The 13223-nt window shown below is 44.3% G+C and overlaps 1 protein-coding gene across 1 annotated transcript in view; it reads left to right on the plus strand.

The window, feature by feature from the left end:
* Positions 1 to 9376: 9376 nt before the first annotated feature.
* PEBP4 (phosphatidylethanolamine binding protein 4) overlaps positions 9377 to 13223 on the plus strand; it is a 210553-nt gene continuing 206706 nt past the window's right edge. Inside the window, exon 1 of the mRNA XM_044225154.1 lies at positions 9377 to 9643. Coding sequence (XP_044081089.1) covers positions 9377 to 9643 — 267 coding nt within the window. The remainder of the gene's footprint in view (positions 9644 to 13223) is intronic.

Here is a 13223-nt window from a genome sequence, read left to right on the forward strand (position 1 = left end):
TCCCCCACTCCGGGGGAAATGCATCCTTAGCCTTACAGCACTGACGCATTTCAAACTTGTAGCCTCTTGAGTAACAGAGTCAAATTTCCTTGCTTTCATTCTTAAAATGAACTCCTCATCTCTCAAACTGTCCTTACCCCACATTGTGCATCAGTCCACCAGGTTTTTTAAGGAAACAAACAAGTTCATGTTTATGCTATCATGCCCTCTTCCTCCCAGCCTTCACCTGTCCAGATTGCTAAAGAAAGGTAATTTCTTTGGCCTGTCTTCATTTGCTTTTATTTTATTTCATTTCATTTTTTAAAGATTTTATTTACTTGAGAGAGAGAGGGCAAGCAAGAACCAGCAGGTGAGGAGTAGAGAGAGAGGGAGAAATAGACTCCCTGCTGAGCAGGGAGCTGGATGTGGGACTCAATCCTAGGACTCCAGGATCATGAGCTGAGCTAAAGGCAGACACTTAACCGACTGAGCCCTCCAGGCACCCCCATTTGCTTTTTAAAAAGATATTTATTTATTTATTTATTTATTTGAGAGGGAGAGCATGAGAAGGGGAGAGGGAGAGAAAGAGAGAGAATCTCAAGCAGATTCCATGCTGAGTGTGGAGCCTAATGCAGGCTCAATCCCACAACCCCGAGATCATGACCTGAGCTAAAACCAAGAGTTGGACACTTAATTAATGGAGACACCCAGGCACCCTGATTTTTTAATTAAAATAAAATACAGTACTTGGGGCCCCTGGGTGACTCAGTCATTGGGTGTCTGCCTTTGGCTCAGGTCATGATCCCAGGGTCCTGGATGGAGCCCCGCATCAGGCTCCCTGCTCAGCAGAGAGCCTGCTTCTCCCTCTCTCACTCGCCCTGCTTGTGTTCCCTCTCTCACTGTGTATCTCTCTGCCAAATAAACAAATAAAAATCTTTAAAAACAAAAACAGGGGCACCTGGGTGGCTCAGTAAGTTAAAGCCTCTGACTTTGGCTCAGGTCATGATCTCAGGGTTCTGGGATGGAGCCCCACATCGGGCTCTCTGCTTCCCTCTCTCTCTCTGCCTGTCTCTCTGCCTACTTGTGATCTCTGTCTGTCAAATAAATAAATAAACTCTTTTAAAAAAAAACAAAAAACAAACAGCACTCTACCAGGTTCGTTTTATTTATTTATTTATTTATTTTAATGCCTTTTTAAATGAAGCTCTGCAGCTAATGGGGTCTCAAACTCACAACCCTGAGATCAAGAGTCTATGCTCCACCAACTGAGCCAGCCAGGTGCCCCCAGCCTGTCTTCATATTTAAAGTTCTTTCTGGGTTCTTAACATGTTTCCTATATTATATTTCCAGCTGCCTTTTTTTCCTAGACCTTTGCAGGCTCCTCCTGTTCTTCGTGAGGGATGAACCCCCACATGATGCCCCAGGTGGGAACAACGTGGCTCATCGTGTGGCTTCTTTGTGCCTCTGCGCAGTGGACAAAAGGAAAGGGCAGTGAGTGTACTTTCTCAGCTGAGCAGCCCAGCAGGGCTGATGCTGACTGTCAGGGGTAATCAGTCTTCTGAAGCCTAGTGCAAGGATGAATTTAAAGAAAACAAGCCACAGCAAAACTAAAGCCCATGCAGTGTATTTGCATCATCTCAGAGTACTTCCCCCCAAACATTTAGGAATTACAAAGAGGAATTACAAAGAGCAATTACAATATCACCAGTAATAGATCAGCAACGTGATGCCCTGGGAAGAGCAGGCCACCTCCGGGGTCTCCTTCCCAAGAATATGTGACCCCTACTGAGCAACGAGAGAGCACTCTCGAACAACAAGAGAGCACTCTCCAAAGTATCTGACTATTATGCTTCAAAAATGTCAAAGTCATGAAAGACCAGGAAAGAGTGCGCGTCTCAGTCCTTTGCAGCTGCTCTAATAGAATCCTGAAGCTTACAAACAAGCTTGCTTATAAACAGCAGACCTGTATTTCTCGCAGTCCCTCAGGCAGGGAAGCCTGGGATCAAGTTGCCAGCAGATTGGGTGTCTGGTGAGAGCCACTTTCTGGTTCATAATGGACCCCATCTCTCTGTTGTTCACGTGGTGAAGGGGGTGAGAAAGCTCTCCCAGGACCTCTCCCCAGGACACTAATCCCATTTAGAGGGTTCCATCCCCCGGGCCTAAGCATCTCCCAAAAGCCCCAGCTCCAAATACATTGGAGATTAAGCTTCAACACATGGATTTTGGGGAGAGACCAATATTTAGTCTATAGCACAGAAGAGCTATAAGAGACCGGTCCTAACTAAGGAGACATGACAGCTAAATACAGTGTGGGACCCTGGAGTGGATCCTGGAAGAGAAAAAGGGCGTTAGTGGAAAAATTCTTGAAATCCAAATAAATTCTATAGTTTAATGAGTAGTATAGTAGTAAGGTGGGTTTCTTCATTTTGGTCATTGTTCTTTGGCCACACAAGATATTAGTCAACATTAGGGGAAGCTGGGTGCAAGGTATACAGAAGAGTCTCTATGTTCTTTTTGTAACTTCTAAGTTTTCCTTTCCTTGGTAATTTTCTCCATCTGGGAGGGCACCCTGATTGGTGAGTAGGGCTTGACTCCTTCATCACCCACGGAGGACAAAGCTCCAGGAGGTGTCATCCCTTCATATCCTCAGTTCCTGACACAAATAGGCACTCCAAGATTTGTTGAATGAATGAATGAATGAACGAAGTCCTGGTTTCCATAATGGGAACAGAATTGGCCTTCGCTGTGAGAATCTTCAGAGTAACTGTAACTGTTAACATCTCTAACCAGTCTGGTGACTGAGGAATCTGGGCGAGGAGCTGGAGTGGGATACAGATGGTTTTGAGTAAATCTCCAGGTGGTGCCATCTCTCTGGGCTCCCTTGAACGGTTTGAGGTGCTTGTGCGCATCTGAAGGGCATTGGAGAGGCAGTCAAAGTACAACTCCCAAGAAATTTGTATTCGCAGTCTCTTCCTCTGGTAGGTGCCTTGCCCCCACCCGTTTCTGCTGGCTTACTGGTCTTTTTCTGATTTTATTTGTAAGACCCCTTCATGAATTTTGCATGCTGGGCCTTTATTTGCTATATGCAACACAAGATTTTATATATCTGGGGTCTCTTGATGAAAAAAAGGTTTTTTTCTTTAAAATGTAGTCAATCTATCCCTTTTTTCCTATAATTCAGGTCTCTTCTATCATATTTCCTTCCCCACCTAAGGTCATAAAGTTACTCTCTTATATAGTCTTCCAAAGGCTTAAAAATTTCCATTTTAATATTTCTTTTTTCTTAATCTCCCTGAAATTTGTTCTGTGTAAAGTATGTGTCATGTCTCATTTTCTTTTGACACATGGAAATTCAGTTGCCCTGTCACCATTTATTGTATAGCTTGTCCTTTCTCCATTGACATCAAACGTCACTTCTGTCATATAAAGAACTTTGTGTAAGCTAATGAGATTACTGAGTGTCTGTAATGGAAAATTGTTTGCAGCACACTCTTCTAGGCTTTCTGTGGTTCTGCCTCTTTCATTGACCTGCGCTATTTTACAACTCCATAAATTGTAGATAACTACAAACAATGCAGAATAATTCTTGTCTCTAGATGGATAAAGCAGTTCAGTGTGATGAAGGTTCAACTGACTTCCTTCTGCCATGGAAGAAGCAAGTTTTGCTGCCATTTGCATATTCATGCCAACATTCCTGATCCATCAATATGTCTGTCCATTCTGGTTGTAAGATCTTACCAGTTCCCTCATTAACGATGAGTTCAATAACATTGTAAGATGTGTGTACTTTACGTCTGCTTGAAAGTGATAATTTTACCTAATTTGGAATTTATCCTGGGAAACCCGTATGGCTCAGTCGGTTAAGCATCTGCCTTTGGCACACGTCATGATCCCGGGGTCCTAGAATCAAGCCCCACGTTGGGCACCCTGTTCAGCAGAGGAGTCTGCTTCCCTCTCTCCCTCTGCCCTGCTTTTGTTCTCTCTGTCTTTTTCTCAAATAAATAGGGAAAATCTTTAAAAAAAAAAAATTTATCCCTTAGCAGTCATATACCAAGGACATATGGCTTTAAACAAACCCAAAGGGAAACGATTACTAGATAGCAATTATTCACTTATGTAAGCTCTTCCCATGTGAGCATAAGCAGTTACAGTGGGCTCCAACTCACAAGTGTTTAAAGCTTTTCTCGGGAACACAGCCCTGCGCGTACAGAGGCAGACTTGTGCATGTGAGAGTGATCTGGCGGGCCAGAGGAAAACCAAACAAGACACATTCTCGGAAATGGATCCTCTGTAGTGCAGGGAATCTTTCCAATATCATAATGGTGGTATAATCAACACTGAGCATCTGGAAATGAGGGCCCCTGACTTAGCAGAGCAAAAGACATGAGCTTTCCAGAAGCTTCCGTGTGTCCCCTGATTCTTCAACAAATGTTCAGAGTGCCTACAAAGGGTGGCCCTCAGTGCTGAAATGCAATAAATAAATAAATAAAAGTCTCTTTGAGCTACTTGAAACTAATCACCTAACTCTAAAGGTGGAGTTTACCCCATAGGCCCTCCATGAGATCTCCATGAGGTATACAATATGATAGAATATCTACGTATCTTTAGATCTATAGGTAAAGATACATTCATATGTTCTTATGATATCTATCATCTATCTATCTATCATCTCTCTATCTTAAGCAGAGTCTTAATGTAGAAAATATATATCTGTATCTATATATTAGAAATAGAAAATATTATCTATCTATTGATAGATAGAGAGAGATATATACCCTAAGTAGAGACCTAATAATCCTGGTTGGAGCTCCCTACCACCCCTCCAATTCCCCAAATTTCCTGAAGACCTCCAAAAAACACAGGTTAAAAACCATTGATCCAAATCCATCCTTGTGTTGATAATGGAATCCCTTCTACAGTGTCCCTGGTAGGGCATCGTGGGTCCTATCTAAGCATTTTGCTTATAGGTCTCTGTGGTTTTCTGGTGGCCCAGTAGGGGCCTGGTCATCCTATCCCTGGGGGCCATAGGCTAGAAATCTGCATCTGGCTTGCCTGATTTATTTCTCCTGTGGAGCCATGGAGGACAAGTCTTCCCCTAACCCTTCTACCTGAATCCACGTGGGCTTGCTTTGGGAAATAATCACACACAGAGGTGCCACATATGAAATGGGGCAGTTCGCCTGAGCTCCCAAAAGATCCACCTTGATCTTTTCCTTACAAAGCCCCCTCCCCAGATAAGCATCGTGGACAAGACCCTGGAGAAGAGGAAGGTAAGAAGGCCCAGGAGGGCCACCCTGATTTTTTCCCCCTGAGGCCTCAAATGACATTCCCAGCAAAGAGCTAGAACCTGGCCTTATCCCAGGCCTGCTCCTTATTCCTTGGCTGATGTCTGCGAACACTGACATGCAGGCCAGGCCTCTGGAAGCTCCCTGGACTCACTTGCACTCAGTGGTTTGGGGTTTAACGACTTGGCTGCCTTCACTCCTCCGCAGGGCTGGGCTACAGCATTCAGCCCTCCAACCAAGTGGCCGCTCGGAAGTGATGGATGGGTGCAAGGCTTGCTGGAGAGATGCCTTGGAGGCCCTGGCCATGAGTGCTGAGCCAGGCGCAGGTGTGAGGCCTGTAGGGAGGCTGATCTGACGAGACTCCACAGGGAAACGATCAGATGTCAGTGGCTGGGGCTCAGGCAGGCTGGAAGGACATGAGGCATGAATTCCAGTCCCCATCAAAGAAAAAAAGGATGAGCTAAGTAAGCAGCCCTGGGGATTCATTGAATTACCCTCTCCACTGTGCACTCTTCCTCAGTCCTGGTCTTATTTCTTCTCAGTGTCCTTACTGTTTGGACTATTTTCTTATAGCTCTTATCACTGGCTGGTTTCACTGTTGGTCAAGTAAATACCTATTTTCCCCATTAAATTGTGGGGACCAACATTGTGTTGTATCTCTTCTAGCAGAAATCCCCCGAGCTCAAACACTTTTTTGTACACGGTTGGGCCCAGTGGATGTCCCACAGGGACCTAATAAAACCATCTCCAAACCCAGTGTAGACCCATTTATCCCCCCTAACTGCAGGCCAGTAGAGAGGCAAAGATGATCTAACCTCAGGACCCCATGAAGGTCTATCCACTGAATGGCTTAGTGAATGGGAGGACACATGGAGCAAGGTGTCAAAGACAGAGGGTCCAAAAGTTCCTGTGACTGCTACAGTTTGGGTGAACTGAGGAGAGAGAAGAGTTTGTTGCCGTGCCGGGACATTTGCGTCAACAGGGCTTTGGACTGACATTGGGAGATGTAAATAGCCCAGGACATCCTAGTGAGGATAATAAGAACACGGCATTTGGACTCAGACAGGTTTGGGCTGGGATCCGGCTCTTCCACTTCCTCCGTGACACCAAGCTCCAGCTGTAAAGTGGGAATAATAGAGCCCACCTTGTAGGGCTATGGGGAGGATTAAATGAGATAGTGCTGGTTATAAGCTCACATGCTTCTTGGTACAGTCGGCGCTCAATGTCATCAGAATGGGTGCGGTGACCCAAGACATCCGAGGTTGCAGGTAAAGGTGAAAAAGACCATCCATGTCCAGTTCTGCCTTTCTGCTGAGTGGTGCAGGAGAAAGCGGGGACATCTGAACTCATGTGACATTTTACAACATCTGTTTGCCCTGCAGCTTCTTCTTAAAGCTTTTCTGGGATGTGGAACCAAGAAAGTTCCAAAGCCTCAGTTTAGAACAGCAAGATGAAGGAGGCTGACCCTGGCCAAGCCAACAGATCTCGTGGCCCCTCTGTGGACCTAGAAGGACTGCCTTATGGGGATTTCTGGAAGAGACACTCTTACTGAAATGTTACTGACTGGCCTCTCACCAGCTGCCATCTTGCAGTTTTGATGAAACGTGTTTCTGTTTGTTCTCATCAGATTTACATGGTTTACAATGTTGAAGGGGGGAAAGATAGAAATAAGTATACTAAGAGTCAAGAACTGTGCTTCCCCTTCCCCCCTCATCTGTGCGACAACCATGACACACGTATTATTGTGTCCACTCTAATGAAAAAGGCTGAGAGGGTAAGAAGCTTGACCAAGATGGTAGGTCCACACTTCAGCCCCAACGCCCACGCTCTGCCTCAGGAAGAGGAGCTGCCTCCGCCTTGCTCTGCAGTCTGTTCTCTCCTCCCACAGGCTCTTTGGGCCAGAAATATTGATGCCAGTGTGTAGGGTCTCTACAATGGCCTTGTTAATCTCACAGAAGCCCAAGCTGAGAAATGGGTTAGTTAATGGGGCCTGTTGGAGAGCAGATAAGTGTAGAAATCACATCTTTTTTAAGCAAAAGAACCACCCTCCCCCCAAGCATGTCCTGTTTTCCCCACCTACATGCTCTCCCCAACCCCATACCGTTTGGTCACTTGTACTCAGAGCTCTAGTCTACCAACAACTGGGGCCCTTCCACACCTCCGTGCCTTTGCCTGTGGGATGCTCTTCTGTTTCTCTTTCAAAGACTTCCCTGGTTGTCACTCCCATAAGATGGCTTCTGTCTTGATCGCACCATGGGATTTTACTTTACACAGGTGACCGAGTGATGACACAGAAAGGTCAATGATTGAAAGAATTTATTACTTAACGTTTCCCAGAGAAATGGGCTTACCATATACCTCCTAGGAAAGCACTGAAGTCAATCAGGAGGCAGAGGGATGCAGAGGTTTGAGGGAAATGCCCATCCCAGAGCATTTATTGTGTTTTCCATGGAAAGGAAGGGGTGAAACAGGGAAACAGCTTAGGGTGGGCTAGTTGGAATAAAGTCAGCATGCTCTGGGTGGTGTAGGGCAGGGGGGTATAGGTTCGGTGGGTGACGGCTGGATAAAAAGGTTGTTGGGGGGTATGGACTCTAGGTTGTTGGTTTGCATATGAAAGGAGCATTCCAAGGTGAGTTGTTCATGATCCCTAAGAAGCAGCTAGCCCTGGAAGGGCAGGGGGCATCTCTCCCCAGCCAGCAAGGCCCTCAAGACATCAAACCATCATAAAATGAATAAAATAAAATAAAACACACAATTAAAACACTTTCCTCTTTGCCCCGGGGATGCTTCCACCACTGACCTCCACACATTGTGGGCAGTTTTGTCATTGTAGTTTGTTTTGATGCCTATGCCCGTTGCTCAGCTGTGGGCTCATCAGAAGCAGGGTCTGAACCTTGTTCATGTTTGTACCTTCAGCATCTGTCAAATGCCTGTCACCAATCTATGTTTAAAACAGTGATTCTCGGGACGCCTGGGTGGCTCAGTTGGTTAAGCAGCTGCCTTCAGCTCAGGTCATGATCCCAGCGTCCTGGGATCGAGTCCCACATCAGGCTCCTTGCTCTGCAGGGAGCCTGCTTCTCCCTTTGACTCTGCCTGCCACTCTGTCTGCCTGTGCTCGCTCTCGCTCGCTCTCTCTCTGACAAATAAATAAATAAAATCTTCAAAAAAAAACGAAAACAAAAAAAAACAAAACAGTGATTCTCAGGCCTGGCTGCTCATTGGAATCCCATGAGAAGCATGCTTAAAATACTGATGTCCAGGTTTCTGGGTGACTCAATCAGTTGGGCATCTAAATCTCAATCTCAGCTCAGGTCTTGATCTCAGGGTTGCGAGCTCAGGCTCCACACTGAGCTCCATACAGGGCATGGAGCCTACTAGCAACAGATAAATAAAATTAATTAATTAATAAAAATAATAAATAAATAAATTTTAAAAACTGATCTCTAGACCTTACCCTCAGAGATTCTGACTTAATTTATCTGGGATGTCTGGATTTCCACTGACTCCTTGAATTTCCTGAGATGAATTTCCCAGAAGGAAATCAAGTTTGTGATCCCAGATGTGGTCATTTAAAACAGCAGGAAATCCAAGTCCAGAAAACCAGGGACTTGCCAGGACCCAATCACCTGTTACAGGAACTTCAACTGCCCATTTTGGTAGAATGTTAGCTGCTGAAAACAGTCTCCCCAGTCTTGGCAGATCCTGGGCTTGAACAAATGTTGCTCCTCTGCATTCTTCTCAGGTTCCAGGCCACACTCGTTGGAGAAGGGGCTCTTGCTTCACCCCAGGTAAGCTTCCCAATCCTACCTCTTTCTTCTCGGTGTCGATGTGAGTTTTGCTCTACACTGTTTATCTCTTTCTGGGACTCTTGAGTTTTGCTCTACGCAGTTTATCTCTTTCTGGGACTCTAGTCTCAATGGTTTCTCTCTTCATTCTTCCACAGCCTTCTCTCTGTGCATCCCTGGTGCCTCTTCTCCCTGTCTCAAAGTCTATCTTGAAAGGTAGGAAGAATGGTAAGAGAACCGTCTCTGTGATTTCTGCTCTTCACCTTAGAATCCTTGGAAGAGGGAATGCCAGAAAACCCACCCATTCTTCTTTACCTATTCTTACCCATGCTGCATCTTAGCTCCTCCCTGGAACTTCCTGGAACTTTCTCCAACTGCCTCCCTAACGGCCAACTGCTGCCTCCTCTCCTGGCACTCCAGGAACCTCCCTTAAAACTCCCATACTCTCAACACTGGCAGACCCTGATTGCCTTAAGGGCCCAAACTGTGGGGCACCCTGGAGGGAACTTGCTCCCCACCTTGTCCAGCCCAGAAAACTGCCAAGATTTCTCACCTTCCTGCAGCCACCACCCAACAGCTCCCACAGTGCTCTGGGTAAGTAAGTGATAAGGGCTCTTCTCCCTGGTTGGTGGGAGGCAGGGACTTTCCCTCAGGAACAGCCAGACAGAGAGACAGAGGGAATGAGAAATTCTCAGGGACAAGAACTGTGGCCTGGAGAATTTAAGAGAATTTGTGTTTAGGGTATATTTCTGATTTCTTAACCCCCATTTGACTTGAGGCCATTACTCATGGCATTTCTACAAGCTTGTGTCTGAGCATCATGCACCTCTCTAACTTTCCTAGAAAGGGCTCCTTGACACGTTTCCCACTAGTGGAGTCCTGGCCTGGGATTACCATTACTGATTTCAGTTCAGAGAGGCCTTACTTCCAACAAATGTAAGAAGTTTCATTCCTTTGTTGGGGCCCTGATTTCTCCCTCCAAGAAAGAAGAATTCTTATTTCCTCCCATGTGTAGACCTGTGGACAGAACCAGAGATTAGATCTGTGAATGAAAGGAGTGGAGGGCGAGGGTAATGTGCAGCTCTCGTCGGTCTACATTCAATGCTCACCTCCATGAGGACAGACAGAATAGTCAACCCTCTGAGGATGACAGGGCAGCAATGAACCTGGGAAACACCCCTGTTTCATAGCTTATCTGAGCCTTTCCATTCTGTGGATGAAGTGCGTCAGTAAATACATCATCTGGCTGAGGCAGTGAGTTGATTAGGTCAATAATTGGTTGCTGAGACCAATAAGCTGGACTCCCAGAAAGAAGACCTTGTGTCCTCGGAGTGAAGTGGCCCAAGCCCCCAGCTTCCAGCTGAAGGTCCAGCAGAACCCTTGGATAAAATGAGTGGTTGGCTCAGGGGCTATGGCTGGGCTTATCTCATAGACACTCTTCTTGGTCTCCTCACTCTTGGGAAATGTTATTGCTAGAAAATTCAGCTCTGCAGCTCTCTCTACCACTGCTCCCAAACCCCACCCCCTGTCAACACCACCAGTTCCTGAACTTCTGTTTGATAATTTAAAGATCTATAATTCAAAACGTGATAGAAGGAAAGCAAGCATTTCTTAAAATAACAATGAAAGAAACTACACTCTGATAGTTTTACATTCCAAGACAGTTTCCAAATCGGTCACTTGAAATGAAGCATGCATAAAAGCAACATCTTTTAGTTGAGAACTAAAGGATGGCTCAGGTGCATTTTGGGAGGCTTTGCAATTCTTTCCTACTCACAAAAAGTCAGACTATTGTTTTTGAATGTGGGTAATCGTTTAGTTATTAAGTGTCTCCTATATTCAAAGTACTATGGGGGACACAGAAACAAATGGGGCCCTCACAGGATAAAATATGTGCACAGAAAACTAGAACAGAAGAAAGAACAGTGAAAGCTCTTGAGGGATGAGCAAATACTGCCCTGGAACCCAAGGGAGACACCAATTAAATTAGTGAAGGTGGAGATGTGGTCTTCAGGAGGTCAATGTCCACTCCTCCTTCCTTTATTTCTTTCCTTCTTTAAATGGTAATTGATCATCTGCTGTTTTTCAGGCACTGTTCTAGGTGCCAGACGCAGCAATTCACAGCACACATGTGGTTCTTCCCCCATGAAGGTAACACTCTAGTGATAGATAAGCACAAGTAACTGGCAAATAAAAATGGCCCGATATATACTATCATGGTGGAAGTATTGCAGAGACTATATGTGGATATAAGAGGATATTGAAGAAGATTCGCTGAAGGAAGGTTTACTGATGTTTAAATAACATCTGAAGGATAAGCAAAAGTTAGCCATAGGGGTCATGGATCAGGAGAGAATTGGCCCTCCTTGCAGAAAGAACAGCTTGTACAAAGGCCTTAGGGTGAAGAAAGCACAGCCAATGGGGAGTATTTTCAAAATAGGCTAAAGAGGCTGATCAAGTGGTCTATACAGTAAGGAGAATAGATTAGATCAGTGCTTCCAAAGTGGGCTCTATAGACCACCAGTTCCTTGGATGTCTATGGTGTGTGTATGTGCTAAAATATACATAAAATTTATCCTTTTAACTCTTTTTTAAAGATTTTATTCATTTGTCAGAGAGAAAGAGAGAGAGCACAAGCAGACTCCCCATTGAGCAAGGAGCCTGACATGGGACTTGATCCCACAATCCCAGGATCATGACCTGAGCCGAAGGCTGACACTTAACAAACTGAGCCACCCAGGTGTAACCTGTTTTAACTCTTTTTAAGAGTATAATACAGTGGCACTGATTACATTCACAATGTTGAACATTTATTACCCTATGTATTTCCAGAACATTTATTACCCCAACATAAAATCTGTAACCATTAAGTAATCACTCCTCATGGTGAGGAAATAAGTTTTTATTGCTTAAGCCCCCCAATCTGTGCCATAGCAGCTGGGAGAAACTAATCTTTTGTCTTACTCTTGATCTCTGGGGAAATTTTTTTGAGTCTTTCACCATTGAGTATGATGTTAGCTAAGGGTATTCCACACATGGCTGTTATCATATTGAAGACATTTCCTTCTCTTCCTGGTTTGTTGAGTGTTTGGGTTTTGGTTTTGGTTTTGGTTTTTTATCAAGAAAGCTGTTGGTGCCTGGGTGGTGCAGTCATTTAAGCATCTGACTCTTGGCTTCAGCTCAGGTCGTGATCTCAGGGTTATGGGATCAAGCTCAGCATTGGGTTCCATGCTCAATGTGGAGTCTGTTTGGATTCTCTCTCCTTCTGCTCCTGCCCATCACCTGCTTGCTTTCTCTCTCTCTCTCCCAAGTAAATCTTAAAAAACAAACAAACAAACAAACTGGGTGCCTGGGTGGCTCAGTCGGTTAAAGTCCTGCCTATAACTTGGGTCATGATCCCAGGGACCTGGGATCAAGTCCCACTTTCCCACTTTGGGCTCCCACAGCAGGGAGTCTGCTTCTCCTTCTGCCCCTCCCTGCCCACGTATGTACATTCTCTCTCTCTTAGAAAAATAAGTAAATAAAATCTTTAAAAAGGTCATGAATTACTATATTGTATATATTATATTACATATAATAAACTTGTTGAATTTTGTCAAATGCTTTTTCTGCCTCCAGTGAGATAATTGTGGATTTTTTCCTTCATTCTGTCAATGTAGTGTATTATATTGGTTGATGTTCATATGTTGAATCATTCTTACATTCTAGGAACAAATCTTACTTGGTCATGTTGTACAATCCTGTTAATATGCTTTGAATGCAGTTTGCTAGCATTTTACATCAATATTCATAAAGAATATTGGTCTTTAGTTTTCCTTTCTTATAGTGTCTTTGTCTGGTTTTGGTATCAGGATAATGTTAGCCTCACAAAATGACCTAGGAAGTGTTCCTTCCACTTTACTGTTCTGGAAGAATTTGTATTTATTCCCCTCATACTTCTTTCTGTATATATTATGTAGGTATATTTTGTTGGTATCATGAGCACCACATAAAACATCCTGAAATTATTACAATCTAATTTGAATTGATACCAATTAATCTCAATCACATGTAAAAACTCTATTCCTATAGAGCTACACTCTTCTATTTTATGTAACTGATGTCACAAATTATGTCTTTATATATCTGTACACTGGCAAAAGGTTATAATTACTTTTAAATCCAATTTTTTTTA

This window comes from Neovison vison, chromosome 11, assembly GCF_020171115.1.
Source record: "Neovison vison isolate M4711 chromosome 11, ASM_NN_V1, whole genome shotgun sequence".
Taxonomy (NCBI): domain Eukaryota; kingdom Metazoa; phylum Chordata; class Mammalia; order Carnivora; family Mustelidae; genus Neogale; species Neogale vison.